The sequence below is a fragment of the Canis aureus genome, chromosome 23, assembly GCF_053574225.1.
Source record: "Canis aureus isolate CA01 chromosome 23, VMU_Caureus_v.1.0, whole genome shotgun sequence".
Taxonomy (NCBI): domain Eukaryota; kingdom Metazoa; phylum Chordata; class Mammalia; order Carnivora; family Canidae; genus Canis; species Canis aureus.
In genome coordinates, this window is record NC_135633.1 from 8,233,104 (window position 1) to 8,253,304 (window position 20,201).

General features: G+C 55.1%; 1 protein-coding gene across 1 annotated transcript in view; it reads right to left on the minus strand.

The window, feature by feature from the left end:
- Positions 1-20,201, minus strand: part of SLC6A5 (solute carrier family 6 member 5) — a 56,290-nt gene that overhangs the window by 29,567 nt on the left and 6,522 nt on the right. Inside the window, exons 4-7 of the mRNA XM_077866206.1 lie at positions 19,820-19,993; positions 10,469-10,610; positions 7,470-7,602; positions 403-537 (exon numbers count right to left, since the gene is read on the minus strand). Coding sequence (XP_077722332.1) covers positions 403-537; positions 7,470-7,602; positions 10,469-10,610; positions 19,820-19,993 — 584 coding nt within the window. The remainder of the gene's footprint in view (positions 1-402; positions 538-7,469; positions 7,603-10,468; positions 10,611-19,819; positions 19,994-20,201) is intronic.

Below are 20,201 nucleotides of genomic sequence, written 5' to 3' on the forward strand. Positions count from 1 at the left end.
CCGAGCAGAATATGCAAAGCACAAGTACAAGCGTGTGCTGGCCCGTGTTGGGGGGGCCGGGGGGCTGCAAACGTGTCTCAGCCCTTTACGTGATCACTGCTGTGGTTTGCCTGAGTGCTGCTACCGTCCACCCGGCAAAACTCAGATGAGTGGCGCGACGGCGAGTGGCCCGGGGCTGTTAAGGGGACTGTGTCCTTCATCTCAGCCTGCACTGCGGACCTGCATATAGGACAACCACGTGGGGCAAGCACCCCAGGGATCAGAGGACCCCCCAGGTGCCCAGGTCTCATTAAAGACTCCCTGAGCACAGAATGGTCCGAGGTTATCGGGCCTTGTGAGGGGGCAGGGAGCCTGACCCAGGGCGGGGCTCCTCCCTGCTTGCAAATGGAAGCATAAGCCCACCGTGGCATCCGTGAGCTTCTCCCACTTGGGTGTGATGAAGTACCAGATCCCAGCGCCGGCTCCGGGCAGGGTAACGCCGCGGATGAGGAGGATCACGAGCACGACGTACGGGAACGTGGCCGTGAAGTACACCACCTGGAAGCAGCATCGGGAAGAGTGAGTGCAACGACAGGCCCGCAGGCCTAAGGGGCATCCATGGAGGTGGAGGGTCGCCTGCCCCCCCCCCCCCCGACGCAAGCGCCTTGTAGGGAGGGCATCAGGGCAGTTTCCCCCAATTCTCCCAGGGCTGGGGACACAGGGAAGGCACTGGGACCCAAGATCAGAGAGAGCCAGGAATAGAGTCTGGGGGGGGGGGGGTGCTCCGCTGCCAAGGGGCTGACTGCCCAGGGAAGGAAGCTGCGCGCCTCCTTCCACCTTAACTCCGACCCCAGCCTCCGCTTGAGGACCCCAAATCCAATAGAGACAAATCTTTTGGCTTAAAGCTTTCCATCCTTGTTTATGCAGACACCCTAAGGGAGGCGGCCTGGCGAGGTGAGAAGAGCATGATCTTAGAAACACCTAAGTTCAAATGAAATCACACGTCCAGCAAGGGGTCACTCTGAGACCGTGGACAAGCTACTAAGTGCTCTGATCTGCTTCTGCCTCTGCAAACTGGACACAATGACACCTTAACAAAAAAAGGCTGTGTGGATTAATGAGCCACCAGTGTAGCCTGGTTTATGTAATAGGTGGTCACTCAATGCAGTTAAGCTCAAAAGCATTTATTGACGACCTGCTATGAGTTGGATGCTGTGCCAGGTGTCTGATGCGCAAAGATGAAGGGACTCGGGACCTAGAGACAATGTCTGCATAATGGGCCACGCCACTGCACCCAGGACACTGTGAAGTCCAGGGGGGCTGCTGTACTACTCAACTGGGAGTTTCCTAAAAGATTCATGGAAATGACATGTGAGCCGGATCTAGAGGCCAAGGACAGCTTGAGGGAGGTGGGGGGAGGTGGAAGGTGGAGGAGGAAAGCAGGCGAGGCAGGGGTGTGAGAGCAAAAGTCTGACGACCCACTATTAGGATGGCATAGAGTGGAGGCTAAGAGTGTTGGGGGGCCCTGGGAGCATGGGGGGGAGACCACACCGTGGGAGGTCTTGAATGCCGGTCAAAGGATGCTCCTGGATTCTGGATGCTGGATGCTCCTGGATTCCCTCCTGGAAGGGACCAGAGTCAAAAAAAACATTTGGGAAGTAACATCAGCAGAACTTGGGGACTGTGGCTGGATGGGACTTATCTGTCAATCAAATGTCTGGGTAAAGGAAGAGCTAGGGATCAGGATCCCATTCTACGAGCCTGAGCTCAAATCCCAGCCCCCTCACTTATGAGCTGGGCCACTTGGGAAATGACTTAACTTCTCTGAGTCTCAGTGTCCATATCTGCAAACAGGCGACAACGACAGCATAGTCCTCACAGGGCTCTGGGAGGAGTACACTGGGACGATTCACACGAAATTCTACGGGCCTGGGGCACTGGCAACAGAAGCACCGCTCTAGTCTTGCCCGGGATTGGCCAGTTCTAAACGTAACAACACTGACAACCCTCTGCTCACAAGCCAGATGAATCCCACAAAGTGCATCAAAAGACCCTGCAAGGGGCAGCCTGGGTGGCTCAGAGGTTTAGCACCACCTTCAGCCCAGGGTGTGATCCTGGAGACCCGGGATCGAGTCCCACGCCGGGCTCCCTGCATGGAACCTGCTTCTCCCTCTGCCTGTGTCCCTGCCTCTCTCTGTGTCTCTCACGAATAAATAAATAAAATTAAAAAGGAAAAAAAGGATGAGGCTAGGCACTCGCCAAGCCCTCTCTGATCCTCGAGGTGGCCATATACTGCCACCTGGGCAAGCACATTTGGTTCTGAGCCGCCCATTCCCACATTCCCACCTGCAGTCTTCCCTCCTGGCCCACCTGGAACACCTGTCTGTACAGACTCCGGGGCCTGGCAGGGGGCTCCAGAACATCAGTGAGTGGCAGGCCCTGGGTTTTCAGGGCACGAGGACCGATTCGGGGACTTGCAGAGGGGGGTGGAAGGAAGGCTAGGATTGAGTCTATGATGTAACTCTTGGGGTCACTTCATTAAACATTTGGGTTTATCAGTAAACACAACGCAGGCGCTCTGCAGCCCCCTACCCACCTGCCTCTCTCTCCCTTGAAGTGAAACCCAAAGGCATCTGACATCTCAGGAGAAAACCATCGCCCTAGGACTCCCCGGGCTGTCTTCTGGGCAATGGGATAGGGCTGGGGGGAGGAGGTGACCCTGACCAGTCTGACCTCCCCACCCCACCAAGACAGTAGGGCAGGTGACAACAGAGGAATATCCTGTTCAGTTCACCTCTGGCCATGGGGGCTGGTGGGAAGTGAGGACAGAAGGACGCAAGGGAGAAGGGGTGACCTGGGCAGCAGGGGCCGGCAGGAGAAAGCCACCGGAATGGCACCGGCCTACCCGGCTGAGACACCTGTTCTCATCTGCCTACTGGAGACTGCTTGCCCACCACCATTTCTGGAGCTTCCTCTACGGATCAGCTGTGAGGAGCCCCATTTTGCAGAAGAAGAAACTGAGGCTCCAATTAAGCATTTCACAAGGGGTTAAACATCTCACTCGAGGCCTCCCAGCTGGAGCCAAGACCCAAACCTAAAGCTCCCTAATTCCAAACCCTCTGTTCTGTCCCCGGAGGCCACTCTACGGGCCACGTGATCAGAAATGGGTGGGGGCAGAGCAGGGACAAGGGTGGAGCAAGTGAAGCACCTAGAGGGCGACGTTTAGGGAGGTACTCACTCTCGGGCTGACCGCACACTTGCAGGGCCCCCGACAGCGAGTGTCACCTTAAATTTCGCCACCCTAGGCACTCACCTGCCGCACCCAGGTCCAGGCCCTGGCGTGGGGGATCATGCGCTCGCTTTGTAGATGGTGATCGTGATGAACTAAAAGGGCCCACGGTCTGGCTCCTAAATCCTGGGGATTTGGGACTCAAATGCGAGTCAGGTGTGCACGGAGGCTTCACGCACAGCTTGTGCTGGGGGCTGGATGGGGGGGTTCAGAACGCGCTTGTTCCAGGATGTACTGTCAGAGGAACTGAACTCCAAGGTAAGGAGTTCTGTTTGGCGGGAGTGACAGCGCCCAGTTGATCTGAGCCCGCGGCCCGACACCTGGCTGCATCCTGCTCTTGGGGAGCTCTGAGCAGGCCCCAGCAGCCGGTGCTAGCTAATGAGGTCCGCCTCGTGTTGTCACTCACACGGGCCGCATTTGACCTTCAGGCAGCCCCCCAGTCGCCCGGGCCCGGGATTTCTAGCTGCTCAGAGGGAGACTGAGTCTCTTAGGAAGCAACAGGCCATTCCTGTCTCCTAGGGCCCCGCACAAGACGAACTGAGCTCATCTTGCTGCAGGAGTGGGGGGGCATCTCTGTCGCTCAGAAACGGCAGGCTGACAGTCTTCAGTCAGAAGGAGGAGGTGAGCCGTGCATTCACCTGGGCTTCCCAGCAGTGCTCCATGACCAATGCCCGCACACCCCAGGGCAAGACAATGAATTGGGACTATTTCTGGTGGCATCCCTCATTAAAAGAAAAAAAAAATTGATCATTGATCCTTAGTTGGCAGCTGTTCTCAATGAAGCAGAATGATAAGTTAGCAGATCTAGAAGAAAAGCTTACCTGCTCAGGGCTCCTCAAGAGTTCCCATACTAGAAAGCCCGAGCACCAAGATTAAACCCTAAATCGATAGAAAGAACTAGGTATAACATTGTCCTGAAAAATCCTGGACTGGGAGACCTGGGTGGCTCCACGGTTTAGTGCCGCCTTCAGCCCAGGGGGTGATCCTGGAGCCCCAGGATCGAGTCTCACGTCGGGCTCCCTGCATGGAGCCTGCTTCTCCCCCTGCCTGTGTCTCTGCCTCTCTCTCTCTCTCTCTCTCTCTCTCTGTGTCTTTCAGTAATAAATAAAATATTTTTTAAAAATCCTGAACTAATAAAGCTAAGAGGGTCTTAGAGAACATTCAAGCTAACCTTTGAGTTTGTAGATGTGGAAAATGAGGCAGGCCCCAGTGCCCCCTGTGACTTGCCCACCTGGCAATGACAGCTGATGGTGGCAGAGATGGGGCAGGAATGCAAGGTGCTGGCTCCCAGTGGGGGGGGAGGACTCTTATCCTCCCCTCCCCCACCATAAAGGAGGACTCCGCAATTCTGTATTCCTAACAGCCCCTCCCCTCCCGGGGAAAGGATATAAAGGATGTCGTAGGGGAAGGACTTGAGGCTTTAAAGGGAAACAGATGGGGATCCCTGGGTGGGTCAGCGGTTTAGTGCCTGCCTTTGGCCCAGGGCATGATCCTGGAGACCTGGGATCGAGTCCCATGTCGGGCTCCCTGCGTGGAGCCTGCTTCTCCCTCTGCTTGTGTTTCTTCCTCCCTCTCTGTGTGTCTCTCATGAATGAATAAATAAAATCTTTTTTAATAAAGGGAAACAGACCTAGGTTCAAATGCCACCACTGCTGTGTGACCTCAGGCAGTTTACTCCACCTTGAGGAGTCTCACCTTCTCCGTCTCTAGAATGGGAATAAATATCCTTACCCCACAGGCTGCCGTGCAGACTGAATGAACCAACGCCTGAGCAGCAGTTAGCCCGGTGCCTGGTACACAGCGCTCAGCAGAGCCCATTTTCTCTCCCCATTTCCCCTCCAGAGCCACCGCTTCCAAGATGTCACAGTGGCGCAGTGCCCAGTCAACACACCCGTCATTCATAATCAGAAAAATGGGAAAAGCTAAAGCTAGCGCGGAGCTGACCACATGCCCGTACTGTATGTACCTGCATGACCTCAGGGAATCCTTAGAACAATCCTACGTGGTGCGTACTGATATCCCCAACTGACAGATGCAAACACTGAGGTCTGCAGGTGGAGTAGTTTGCGTCGTTTCACAATGAGAAAGTGGTAAAGGCAGGATTGGAACTCACGTAGACTAACTCCAGAGCCAGCAGGCCATCCCTCCCCAGGTCACCGACAGGGCTGCTGTTCTCTGTCCTTACCTGCCGCCTCCTCTCCTGCAGTCACCCCTCTAGCCTATCCTGCTAGAGACCTGCCTGGGTACTTCAACCACGGTTGAGGTTGCCCTGTCTCCATCTCGAGTTGTCAGCGACAGTCCTGCCAGGGGGATTTGTTTGAGCAAATACTTGGCCACTTGTGCTAAGCAAGCACGTGGCTGGCTTCCAAGCCACAGACGGCGAGGACCTCAGGCAGCGCAGGACACACGGGCCATTGTTGCAAGGGTCATGTCAGCATTTCCCCCATCGTCCTGCTGCCTTAGAATCATGGTCTGGTCTTAACCACTCATTCAGAGCCAACAGGCTCCTCAGGGGCTATCTGAGCCCAGCTCTCATTTTACAGAAGGGGAAACTGAGGCCAGAGAGAAAAACCGAGGGCAGCGCCCCCAGCAGGTGTTCAAACAGAGTAACGTCGGAGCTACGGCATTTTAGACGTCACCCAGCCGGATTGCCTTTGCTTCAGAAATGGGGGGAGTGAGGGTTTCTGCAATAGTGAGGCTAAGGAAAATTCGCTTTTCATTTTAGCAGAAAAACAAATAAAAGCTAAGAGCAGATCAGAGGCTCAGCTGGGTTTCATGGCCCAGGTGGAGAGGTCCCTACACAGCAAACGCCAGGGGAGGCCCCGGAGGACCAGAACCCAGCTCCTCACCCCCAGTCTGCTTCTCCCCCGACCGTCCGTGGTTAGAGGTGTACCACCCGCCTCCTGCAACCCTGACAAAGCTGCTGGAGCCCACAGCTCAAGTCCCTGTGGTTCCAGACTACAGAGAGCGCAGCAGAAAGACGTGATCAGAAGGCACCTGGGAGCATGTCCACGTCCCCGGGGACGAGAGCCTCGCCTCTGTGGGGACGGGAGCCAGGTGTGGGCGCCCGGGAAGGGTGAAGCCTGCCTGGGAGGTGGCAGGTGGGAGGTGGGAGGTGGGAGGCACCCGTGTGCCCTGGAGGCCCGATCCGTCCAAAGTGGGTTGAGTGTGACCACAGTGAGCCCCGGCTGGGCCACCCAGACCCTCGGCAGGTCGGAGGCCCCCACCGTCAACTCGCGCTCCTTGGGCCCGAAAGACGTCTGGGGTCTCATCCCGGGCCATGCAAATGACCCTAGGGATGACTAAGTATTACGGCTGTCACCAAGCAACTGGTCAACTGTTGAACGGGGTGTTTCTAAAGCAGCAGGAAGCTGAGGGAAAACCGAGTGACCGTCGCAAGAATGAGCAGCACGTCAGGCGGTCCTCGGGCTCCTTCCTTCTGCGCCGGGCACTGGGCCGGGGGTGGCACTGCCACCGTCCACACGGCCAGCTGAGCGGCCGCTCAGCAACCGCGGCCAGGATTTGCTCGACGGCAGGACTGTCGGGTGGGGGCTGCAAAAATGGTGTGAAAAGCCCAGAGCACGGGAGCAGGAGCGAGAGGAATCCACCTCATGATGCTGCTCTTTCTCCAGCTTCTCGGCAGAAGCACTAACTGACTGGGCAGCCAGACCAGGGGGCAAAAAGCCCCGGAGTTCTGGAGTCCGGGGAGGGACCGAGCCGTCGGAGGGGCCCCATCTGCTGAAGGAAGCCGGCCCCCGACGGGAGGGGAAGGAAACCCCCCTGACCCACACCATTCCCCGGGGCTCGGGGTGCCTCTGTCTCCTTGGGGCCCTCAAACAGCCCTGAAAGAAAGGTGTCATCATCCCATTCTACAGACGGCAGTGAAGTCACTCGTCAGGGACAGAACTGCCCGCCTGCATCCTGACTCTCTTCCCAGGGCTCTGCAGTGGCCCCAGGACACAACCACCCCCGGGGGGGGTGGTGCCTAGAGATTTGTTTTAGGTAAACGCAAGTGATGGGACCCCTGGGTGGCTCAGTGGCTGAGCATCTGCCTTCGGCTCAGGGTGTGATCCTGGGGTCCCAGGTTCGAGTCCTGCATCAGGGTCCCCATAGCGAGCCTGCGTCTCCCTCTGCCTGTGTCTCTCATGAATAAATAAATAATAAAACCTTTAAAAACAAAACCAAAACCACAAGTGCTTACTTTCCCTGAAGTCTTGATTCCTTTCGCCAGGGACGCGTACACAATCACCCAAGCCAGGAAGAGGCAGAAGGCCAGTGGCCACCTGATTTCCCCGGGATACTCAATTCCAGCAGAGATCTTCAGCACAAAGTACCTGAGAATTGGAAAGAGAGAGCAGGGAGGGGGAAGAAGGGGCAGGGAGGTGACAGTCTGCAGGCTGTGAGCTCCCCGCAGAGCCAGGAGCCCAGAATAAACCCCCAGCCCTCCCCGTCCTCCCGGTTAGGGACCCTCTGAGGTCAGGGTGAGGGATGCTCTGGTCCGGGTGCCAGCGCACTGCTGTCTGCAAAAAGGCCAGCTGGGTTTACCCGGTTCCTAATTACACACTGGGCAGCCCCCCGTGGCCCTGGGCAGCCTGTGAACAAGGCTAAGGCAGCTCCGCTGGCACCCCGAGCTGCCCCGGGCCGAGTGGAACCTGCCCCACAGCATTGGGGTCCTGACCCAGCCTGGCCAGCAGGCCCTGCCCAGGCTGACATCTTAACATAAGGAACTCCGACCTGTCAAGGACGATTTTTATGTATTTTCTGTAGTGTTCTACTCCTCAGGAGGACACATTACAATTGTGTTTGTATAATTTTAAATTTAAGAAACAGGGATGCCTGGGTGGCTCAGCGGCTGAGCGGCTGCCTCCGGCTCAGGGCGTGACCCCGGGGTCCTGGGATCGAGTCCTGCATCGGGCTCCCTGCTTCTCCCTCTCCCTCTGCCCCCCACCCTGCTTGTGCTCCGTCTCACTCTCTCCAAATAAATAAATAAAATCTTTTAAAAATAATACTTTTAAAAAAAAATAAGATAAAAAACAGAGTCCCTACGCTAGATGACTAAAACTGCTGCTTGGTGCGTTAAGTCCAGGTCCCCAGGCCCACGCTGGCTGAGACGGAAACGCAGAGCTGGCTGGCCCTTGTTCAAGGAACGTGTTCAAAGACGAGGACCAGGCAGACGGAAGGGGGCTGTGGGTCCCCCGTGGGGGCTGCGGCAGCGGTGTGTCTGCTGAAGACGCCGCGGCCTGCCTGGCAGTAGCGGGGAGCCTGGCCGACGGCAGGCAGGCAGCCTCACTCCTGGGGACAGGAGGTCGCCGGAGGGACACTGAGTCGTGACTCAGACAATCCCTTCAGCTCTGCAACCATCAAGTCCCGCACCCCGGATGCCAGGGCCGCGCTTCAGGGCCACACTCCTTCCTGTCTCAACCCCTGGGGCAACCTGGACTCAAGAGCTGAGAAAGAGAGACCAAGGGTGGAATCGACCTGGGCTCCCAAACCTTAGGGACCAACGAAAAGGCCCTCCCCCGAGTCCACGCTCCCTATGTCGGCAAATCACTGAGGCAACAGTCCCACGGGGCCTTGGCCACGTCAAGGACGCCGTGCGGCAACAACGGGCCTCTCCAAAGGCTCCTTCTTGCAGATGACGGCTGGTCCCAGAGGATTAGTAGAGACCACCAAAAGCAGGTCCACAAATCACTCAAACCGCATGAATTAGGTGATCAGATTTCCTGTATCCACTAGGTGCAGCTCAGCCTCCCAGTCCTCAGGGTGAATCAAGACCCACTCTCACTGCTCCTACGTTATCTTCAAAAAATAATTATGTCATCACTGAGCCTAACTCCCCCTTTGGTTCTGTTGCATGTAGCCTCTGAGTACATATGGGGGAGAAAACCTGGAATAGGAATTAATGGCAATTGGGAGAACTAGTGAGGATGTTAATGACCACTTCTTACCATCTAAGTAGAGGCCACAAACCAGGGCCCCACTGACATGCGGATTTTACTTTGGCCCAGCGTTTTATTTGAATAGAGCTTGCCAACATGTAAAATAGGAGGGACACATAAAAATTTGGATTTTATTTCCAACTTCTCTTTTAAAACAGAAGCTCCAGGGATCCCTGGAGGGCTCAGCGGTTTGGTGCCTGCCTTTGGCCCAGGGCGTGGTCCTGGAGACCCGGGATCGAGTCCCACATCAGGCTCCCTGCATGGAGCCTGCTTCTCCCTCTGCCTGTGTCTCTTTCTCTGTGTCTTTCATGAATAAATAAATAAAAATTTTAAAAAGTAAAATAAAATAAAATAAAATAAAATAAAATAAAATAAAATGAAATAAAATAAAACAGAAGCTCCAGCAGCACTGGCCCACCGTCCTGCAAGACAGTGACCATTTAGAGGTGAGCATCCGCAGCCTCCCTCCCACATGGCAGACAGGCTCTGCAGCAGGCCACAGTCCCCACCATTCCATTTCCAATCGTCTTGTTGATACTTCAACACCTCCCTGCCAAGCCCCTGATCACACCTGAGTTTATAACCCCGACATAAAACTTAACTGGAGAACATTCTTTTTTTACCCTTCATTGAACAAAATCCACGTTCAGCGACCTTAAGAAATCATTCCATAAATGTTATTAAATCTTCCTATGGTGGCTGAGGATTTCCAAGCATTCCTGAACCTCAGTCCTCAAAGACTGGAGAAAATGGATGTGGAAAGTAAAAAAGTAAGGCAAAACTATTTAAAAAAAAAAAAATTAGTTCTTCTTTAAATCATTGACTGTGACTTGTTTTCTTACTTTTTGCCTCACTTCCCTTCTCAAGCTCAGAGGGAAGAAAACAGGAACAAAAACATCTAGTTTACTGAAGGTCTGTTTCGACCACATTGGCCGAGGGCTCTGCAGTGTTCTGTCCCCAACATCGGGCGGGGGGGGGGACAGCCGCACCAGTTCTATTCCCAAGAGCGTGCAGTCACCTCTGCTCTCCAGAACCATGAGGAACAACGACCTGCTCTCAGAAGCCGGAGAAACCGGCTTCCAATCACTCAAGTGAAGAAACCTTCCTTCCAATCACTCAAGTCGGTAGGGAAGGTGCAGAGGGATGCAACCCATCCCTTGGGCCACCCACACGTCCAGACTACAGCTTGAAAATTCATTCATTCATTCACTGGGTTTCCCTTAGAAAGTTAAAAAAAAATAATAATAAGATAAAATCTTACTTGAAATACTCTTCACTCCCGCTGACAAATGTCTTATTGGCCTGGCTGGTGAAGTTAACCATTGTCAAGTTGGGATAGGCAGTCATGCAGAAAGTTGAGTTCTTGATCTGTATTTTGGGATGGTCGCTGATGACACAGGAATCTGTTTGAGAGAGGACGGAACAGAAGCCTGGAGAAATCTGTACACATCTGAAAATGTGTCCGGAAAATATACACCCGTCCCTCTCCAGCTACTGAAAAACAGGAGCTGAAAATACTTGCCGGATATTGGAGAGTAACTTTGGGAAAGTGTTAACCGAGCAAAGCCAGGATTATGCTTTATCTACGCCGGAGCCCCGGTACCCGGAACAGTGCCTGGTCCTTGGAGCGCTCCCTACGTGGCCGGAGCCGTGCCGCCCATTTTCATGCGTTATCTCGTGTTCACGACAGCCCGGCATAGGGGCTATTCCCTCCTTTTTTTAAAAAATGAGGGAAAAGGCTCGAAGAGGTCAAGTAACTCGACTCGAATCACGCAGCCAATAAGGAAGAGAAGCGGGATTCAAACCCAGATCCTCATGACTCCACAGGAAACAAATGACTTGCAGAAATGAATCTGCAACTGAAAGGTGAAAACTGGGGGCGCCAGGGTGGCTCAGGGGTTGAGCGTCTGCCTTCGGCCCAGGGCGCGACCCCGGGGTCCCGGGATCGAGTCCCGCATCGGGCTCCCCGCATGGAGCCTGCTTCTCCCTCTGCCTGTGTCTCTGCCTCTGTGTGTGTGTGTCTCTCGTGAATAAGTAAATAAAATCTTAAAAAAAAAAAATAAAGAAATGTGAAAGCTGAAATCTGCGATCTGAAATTCAATCAGGCGTAAGCAAACCTGCCGAAGGACCACCGCCACAGAAAGCTTACGGAGTTCACCTTGAAGCCACACACACCCAGGGCTTTAAGATACATTCTGCACCTGCTTTCCACACACTCACACGGGGCAGCGGGGGCAGCGACCGTGCCACGTGCTTGCGAGCCTCCAACAACCCAGCACGGCGCGTCTCAGCTGGGGACGAATTTGTCCCCCAGAGGACCCTTGGCAATGTCTGGAGGCATTTCTAGCCATCGTATCTGGGGAACAGGGTACTACTGGCATCTAGTGGGTAGAGGCCACCGATGCTGCTAAATATCTTCCAATACACACAGGACAGCCCCGCACCCCAGAGAAATATCCGGTCAAAATATTCACAGTGTCAAGACTGAGAAGGCCTGACCTAGGCTGGGATGGGGGACAGGGGACTAACCACGTGGCTCTTAGTACGTCAGGCACGGTGCTGGACACCTTAACAAGGCTTATCTGCTGAAATCCTCATCAAATTATATTATTTGATGCATATGTTATTATACTCTTTATTTTTTTTCACTTGATCTCACAACCCTGAGATCCTGACCTGAGCTGAAATCGAGAGTCAGACGCTCAACCGACTGAGCCACCCCAGGGCCCCTGCTGTGCTCATTTTAAATAGGAAGAAGCCAAAGTCTTTCTGACACTATTACGATGCTTTTCTGACAGCTTTATAAATACTGATCACTTGAGGATAGTGTAAGTAGAGTCCTCCAAGATACTATTTTACCCCCCAAAGATACTATTTTAGAGTGAAAAGTAACAGTAACGATGGCTGACACTTATAGGACACAGAGGAGCTACTGTCTAAGTGCTTTATAGGCACCAACTAATTAAGCCTGGCGTCACCTCTATGGGGTCGGTATTGCCACTGTCTAGGCCCAGATAAAGAAACTGAGGCACAGAGAAGAGCAGATGCTTGTCAAGCTCATGCAGCGAAACCAGGAGGCAAGCCAGCATTCTCTCTCTGGGAGCCACGCTCTTAGCCCCTCTGCTGCGAAGCAGAGAGCAGGGACCATAGACTCAAAACACCTTCAGAAGCCAGGCGGCGACACAATGAGGAAGGCATAAAACAGAGGGTAATCAGGGGACGTGGGGACCCCGGCAAACCAGAAAATGGTCCAGCCACCCAATGCCATGCCTTTTCCAGGTGTCCTGGCAAAAGACACAGAAAATGTGCATATTTACATATAACCTCTCCGTTTGAAAATGTTGGAAATAAGGCCAAATTATTGTTAAATGTCGTGGACCAAACCAAACAACAGCTACAAGAGAGCACACGGCCACGGGGATCTGTGCGTGGACCCCCGAGGCTCCCCGTCTGTGGAACAGCAACGTGGGTGAGACTATGGGTTCGGAGGCGCCTCGGCCCTGAGAGCTTAAGGGAGTTCCTTTACCTGCACAAGCCTCCGCTGTCTGATAGTAGGTGTATCTAGCTCGCAAGACGGCTGCAAAAGTCAAAGTAAGGGACATCTCCTGGATGAAAACAAATTCTCACAACGCCTAGAGCGCTGCTGGACTCATCCATTTTAGGCATAACTCAGCCACCAGTTAGACGTTTTTGTGGGGTGGGCATCTCTAGGCCGCAGCGCCCTCTCCTGCCATGCTACTGGCCATGTATCGCCCACGGCCTCCCACCCATTCCCCCCAAATATCCCATTACATGGATAAAATCTTAAAAACAACAATTCTAAGAATCTCCCCCCTCTGATCAGCTCTTTAGGGTTTTCCACCGTGTTACTACTGACTTTCGGGGCCAGCTAACTGTTGCGGGAGCCGGCCCGGGCATTGCAGAAGGCTGGCAGCCCTGACCTCTGCCCAGCGGCAGGAGCACCCGCCCACCAGCTCCCCCATCCCGCTGGAGGACCTAGAGCACCTCCAAAGGTCATCCGGGGTCTCCGGAACTCCCCCGGGGCCAGGCACCCCTGCTCTTAGCGTCCTCCCCATGGTACCCTCTCATTCAGTATCCTCTTGGGCAGTCTAACCAAGTACCCGAGCTCCGGGGGTCCCCCTCACAGCTGTCAAACCCCGACGGAGGGAGGCGCCCCCAGCCGCCCAAGGAAGCCGACAAGGGACGGGCAGCTCCGGTCCCTGTACCTGAGCCTCCGTTACTTCCTGTCCTCCCGCGTCCCCTCGCCCCGAAATTGCCACTGCTCCCCGCCCCCCCACATCGCTTCTTCCAGAGCTGCCGCCCTGGGTCACGAGGGCCGCCTACCCTGGGGGCTCCGGGAGCACCTAGACACCCCAGGGAGCAGCTTGGGGTGCATCTAGACCCCCCACTCCGGGAGCGGCTCTGGGCGCACCTAGACCCCCACCCCGGGAGCGGCTCAGGGCGCACCTAGACCCCCACCCTGGGAGCGGCTCAGGGCGCACCTAGACCCCCACCCTGGGAGCAACTCTGGGCGCACCTACACCCCCACCCCGGGAGCAGCTTGGGGAGCACCTGGACCCCCACCCTGGGAGCGGCTCGGGGCGCACCTAGACCCCCACCCCGGGAGCGGCTCAGGGCACACCTGGACCCCCACCCCGGGAGCGGCTCAGGGCGCACCTAGACCCCCACCCTGGGAGCAACTCTGGGCGCACCTACACCCCCACCCCGGGAGCGGCTTGGGGAGCACCTGGACCCTCACCCTGGGAGCGGCTCGGGGCGCACCTAGACCCCCACCCCGGGAGCGGCTCAGGGCGCACCTAGACCTCCCTCTCCCAGAGAGAGGCTCCACGTGCATCCGTCCCCCGGGACCGTTCGGGCGCCCCTAGGTCCCCGCTGGCCTTTCCCGCGGCTCGGCCGGGGGCGCCCTGCAGTTCCCCTTCCCACCGCTGGGCGGCAGGCGCGTCCTTCCCCGCGGCCCCGCGACCGGGAACAAAGCACAGCGCCCGGGCTCGGGGCTCGCGCCCTCCTGGGGGCTGTTTGGGGGGGGGAGGGGGGGTCTGTCCTCGGGCAATTCCCAAGGAATGAAGGCGCACGAAGACTGGGGAGAAAAGGGACCATTTAGTTCAAGTTCTCGTGACAGTCAAAGCCGTCCCCGAAACGCTATTTAGGTGACGCCTGTGCGGGTGACCCAGGCCGCCCTCGGGGCTCCTCTGTCGGGCGCCGCCACTGTCCGCAGAGGGCAGGGCTGAGGCCCCTGGGAACGCGGGCTCCCCTGCAGCCTCCGCCTCCACCGCCCAGGTGTGCTGCGAGCCCAGCATCTGTCTCCCTGGGGACCTGCGAGCCCAGCATCTCCCTGGGGACCTGCAAGCCCAGTGTCTCCCCCAGGGACCCACGAGCCCAGCATCTGTCTCCCCGGGGACCTGCGAGCCCAGCATCTCCCTGGGGACCTGCAAGCCCAGTGTCTCCCCCAGGGACCCACGAGCCCAGCATCTGTCTCCCCGGGGACCTACGAGCCCAGCATCTCCCCCAGGGACCTGCGAGCCCAGCATCTGTCTCCCCGGGGACCTGCAAGCCCAGCATCTCCCCCAGGGACCTGCGAGCCCAGCATCTGTCTCCCCGGGGACCTGTGAGCCCAGCATCTCCCTGGGGACCTGCAAGCCCAGTGTCTCCCCCAGGGACCCACGAGCCCAGCATCTGTCTCCCCGGGGACCTACGAGCCCAGCATCTCCCCCAGGGACCTGCGAGCCCAGCATCTGTCTCCCCGGGGACCTACGAGCCCAGCATCTTCCCCAGGGACCCGAGAGCCCAGCGTCTCCCTGGGGACCTGCAAGCCCAGTGTCTCCCCCAGGGACCCACAAGCCCAGCATCTGTCTCCCCGGGAACCTGCGAGCCCAGCATCTCCTCCGGGGACCTGGGAGCCCAGCGTCTCCCCAGGGACCTGCGAGCCCAGTGTCTCCCCTGGGACCTGCAAGCCCAGCATCTGTCTCCCTGGGGACCTGCAAGCCCAGCATCTGTCTCCCCGGGGACCTGGGAGCCCAGCATCTCCCCTGGGACCTGCGAGCCCAGTGTCTCCCCAGGGACCTGCGAGCAAGTGCTGGGCAGCTTACGGGGCCCGGGCTCCTGAGAGGGAGTTGGCCTCCAGAGCAGTAGGACCCCCACAATGCTGAGCCCGCCATGGGACAGCCCCCTCCCTGCTATGACCCACGGTCACTACTCTGCACCGTGCAATGCCTCCCGCGGAGACCAGCGGCCTGCCATCACAGGTAGGGCCAGTACTGCAGAGAGAGAGACCAAGCCCGGACATTATTGGGGGGGGACACTGCACTAGGGAAAGGGAGGATTTTTTTCTCCATTTCCCAAACCAGCCTCTCTCAGAATGGCCATTTGGGAAAGAGGCTGTAATACCCACTGTCTGAATTCCTGACTTGTCCGCCAGAGCAGTGGGGCCTAAAGCTGTCTGTGCTCTGCGAGTCAGACTGTCATCACTGTCCTAGGTCACCCGAGGGCCCCGGAGGACCAGTACTTCCACAAGGGATAGCCTGGCCCCCCGGACGGAGCACAGTGCTGGGCAGAGAGCACAGCGAAGAAAAGGCGGAGGGGCTTGCAAAGGAGAGACAGCCTGACACTTGCCTGACAATTGACACCTTGCTTAAAAAAAAAATAAAAGCCTTAAAGCACTTGCTAAAAATGAGATAAAAATCTATCCAGCCTGCCCATAAGCTCCCAAGGAATAACCAGGGTGAAAAATGTCCACTGTTTCTCTCTGCTCAGAGCTTGCATAGTTTTATGGTCTGCACCAGTCAACGAGGAGCTGAGCTGTGGAACACTGAGTGTACAGGCTGCTCTGCCTTTAGTGCTTCCCGGGTTATTGTGAGCCAGACTGGAAACTTCACAAAACCAGGAGCACCCCCGCCACGTACCTGGCCCAGTCAACATGCCCAGCTTGCTTCAAAAAGAATACACACACACACACACACACATGTGTGTGCATATATATGCCTATACGTATACACACTCTGACTATAAAATAAATAGGCATCTGTTCACAGAAAATGTAGAAAAGAAAATATGGTCCCAAATCTGTGTACTCGGATGTATATGGTCCCAAAACCTTTTGGGCATTTGGGTGAGGATTTCATGTTTGACGAAATAGTCACACTTAATGACTACAGAATAGTCACCCTATGGTTGCACTATGAACTGTTAGAACCATGGGATTCTTCAATAATTGTTTGATTTTTGGTTAAGTGTTTCTAGTGTTTTCCAAGAGACTGTAGATGTGGCTGTAAAGAACAATCATGTATAACCCTTGTCTGTCTCTGATTTTCTCCCCCATAAGATCTCAGCTACAAATAGGGAATACATGGACCCATGGGTCCCTCTGCACGGTGATGGAGCAGAACCTGCTGGACCATGGACTCTTCAGGAACCCTCAAGAAGCAGAAAATCAGGGGTCATGACGCCTAAATCTCAGTGCTGGTTCTATCTTTCGATTTACAGCCTGACACTTCCACTCTCAGGACCTTCAAGTTCACTTTCTCACCTGCAAAGTAGTAAGTAATCACGACCCGGCCCCTTGGGACTCAGAGGGCTCTTATTAGGAACAGCAGAGACATCATTCAGGAAGCTGCTTTGTAGGCTGGGGAGTGTTTAGCATGGTGCTTTAGGTCCACGGAAGGCAAGCAACTTGGGTTCAAATCCCCAGTCTAGGGGCACCTGGGTGACTCAGTGATTGAGCATCTACCTTGGGCTCAGGGCCTGATCCTGGGGTCCTAGGATCAAGTCCCACATCAGGCTCCCTGCATGGAGCCTGCTTCTCCCTCTGCCTGTGTCTCTGCCTCTCTGTGTGTCTCTCATGAATAAATAAATAAAATAAAATAAAAAAGAGCCCTACCTTTTAAAAAAAAATCCCCAATCTAGGGGCAGCTGGGTGGCTCAGTGGTTGAGTGTCTGCCTTGGGCTCAGGTCATGATCCCGGGGCCCAGAGATCGAGTCCCACATCAGGCTCCCTGCTTGGAGCCTGCTTCTCTCTCTGCCTGTGTCTCTGCCTCTCTCTGTGTGTCTTTCACGATTAAATAAATAAAATCATTAAAAAAATCCCAGGTCTATCATAGAGCTAGCTCTATGACCTTGAACTCCAGTTTTTTCACCTATAAAATGAAATAATAGCAGCCATGTGTTGGTTTGTTGTACGTTGGTAATATGAGTAAAAGGGTTAGTCACTATGGTGCTTGGTGTGTAGAAAGGGTTGCTAGCTATTATCATTAAGTGTGAAGGCGCTACAGAAATATTAGTGGATATTGTTGGCTGAAGAGGATGTTGTTTCTGCACTACCGCACCCCTGGAGGACAGCTGCAGGACACCCATCACCGCCGCTCACGTGGTTCCTGATGGAAGTCCCCAGGGACACTCCCCTCGGAGCCTGAACCCAGCCAGCAGCCCTCCTCCAGGAGGTAGTCCTTTGAAAAGTGACTTTCCTCCCGGGCACAATCTGGGAAGGACAAGCAAGGCTCTAGGATGACCTTGAGGTTATCGCTGCATTCGAGATCCTACATTCCGGAAAATGTTCTAGGAAACCATTCCAGCAGCTAATTGTTGGTGGTGAATCTGTGAACAGCCACGGTGGCAACGGTGCAGAGGTGACCACGGGGCTGGCAGGGCCACAAGGTGGGCACTCCATTCCAAAAACGGTTGAGGGCATCCTCATGAAGGCGTGTGGGCCGACTCCAGCCTAGTAGTTCTTTGGCTCCTGGGGAACAGGAAAACTACAGATCCCTAGACTGCGTCCCCAGATCGTCTGATTTAATTGGTTTGACGTGACCCTAAGGGATGTTTTGATCTGTCGGTGCCCCCAGATGCTCCTGGTGTGTGGCAGCTTGGCTGAGAACCGCTTCCCTGACCCACGAACCCATCCACATGGAGACCGTACAGATGAGAACACTGAGGCCCAGAGAGTCGAAGCGACACTCACGCTTGGTCACACCGTCAGTGAGCCAACACCTGGGAACCTCCACAAATCCCCACCCCCTGCTCCCGAGCACCTCCAGGTACACAGGGTTGGAACTTACTGGGCACATGTCTTTATAGTTTTAGCTCTTCTTCAGTCTAATTCAAAACCTCTCTCAGGGGCACCCCGGGTGGCTCAGTGGTTGAGCGTCTGCCCTCAGCCCAGGGCGTGATCCTGGGGTCCCGGGATCGAGTCCCGCATCGGGCTCCCTGCGTGGAGCCTGCTTCTCCCTCTGCCTGTGTCTCTGCCTCTCTCTGTGCGTCTCTCATGAATAAATAAATAAAGTCTTTAAAACAAAACAAAACAAGAAACCCTCTCTCAGATGGAGGTTGGTCACGGGGTGGATGTCATAAACGTGTGTAAAAATACTCCAAGGAACATTAGTGCTTTAGGGATGTGCATGTCCCTGGGGCTGTGGGAGGAAAGAATTAATCTTTCTCTCTTAATACACTCAAAGGGTTAAATAACACCCTCGCTCTGCAATGTGCTGGCGAGGAGGGCAAAGGAGCTGGTTCGGGGCCAACACAAGAGCCAACCACGCGGAGATCGCAGCATTCTGACCGCAGCACAGCCTGAGCTTAAGGGGAAGAACAGATCCACTGGGAAAACACCAACCACTTGCTTACTGGCTTCCAGTGAAACAACCTGACACCACAGGTGACGGAGGCACCTCAATTTAGAGAGGGACCCCTGGGTGGCTCAGCAGTTTAGCGCCTGCCTTCGGCTCAGGTCATGACCCTGGAGACCCGGGATCGAGTCCCACATCGGGCTCCCTCCACGGGGCCTGCTTTTCCCTCTGCCTGTGTGTCTCTCTCTCTCTCTCTCTCTCTCTCTCTCTCTCTCTCGTGAATAAATAAAATCTTAAAAAAAAAAAAAAAGGGCGCCCATGTGCTTTGTTTCTTGTTTTACGGCAATCCTGCAAAGTAGGTAGGATAAGGAATACTGTCACATCTACTTTACATGCTGACCCAGAGAGAGAAGTGACCCGCCCCAGACCCATGGACTGTCAGGGGCCGGGTGTCATTTAGACCAGAAGGCCTTGCCCACAAGTCTGCCCTGCTCCTCCTCGCTCTCACCTGCTCGCCTTCCATCCAGCAAGCTGACAGCTCCCCGCAAGCCCTCAAGTCCCAAGGGGGACTTCAGGCCTGAACAACCCTCCGTGACCACCCGCGAAGACGTCCCCATTTCTAGGTACTACATTGCGCACGTTTCGATCAGAGATCTTCCCGTCCAGTATCTGTCCTCAGACACACCTCATTGCACTGAGCAGTGTCCAGGGAAGTGTGGACCGAGGATCACACGCATTACCTCTCCTAGGCTCTAAGACCCCCCTGCTTTCAAACCGTACCCTGCGTATGAACCACACTGCCCACAGACCTTGCGAAAAGGCGGATTTCCCAACCCCACCCAAATCTAATGTATCACACTATCGGGTGGGCCCGTAAATCTGCATTTTTAACACACCCCTGTTAGTCATGAGCAAACAAAATTTTGATTACTCCTCCTCTGAGCCATGAGCTCTCGAAATGTTAGAACTAAGTACATGTGGTTTCAATCGTTTCGATCTCTACGCCCGGCACTTAACGTAGGTATATCCGGACTTACCTAACAAAAGTTTGGTTTTATCTTTGCATTCTGGTGTGTTCCAAGGGTTGTTGCAGGAGCCCCAGGGCAGCACAGACACAAAGGAGGCAAACAGGTAGAAAAGTGTGTAGCAGATAATCACATTGTAGTAGATGGCTATCAGGACCGAGATGATCAGCATTGCGATGCCACAGCCTGCGGAAGCAAAATTGCCAGGGATTGAGTCATCCCACCCCAAATCCTAGGGAATTCTTACAGCCGGGCAACAGGTGGGGAGCTAGGTGCTGGCTCTCTTTTACAGATGGATACACTAACAGTGGAGCGGACTGTCTCTCAAGGACCCTTGAGGCATTCTGCTAGCAACAGAGCAATGCCAGGGGCAATCAGAGGGATCCCAGAGGTG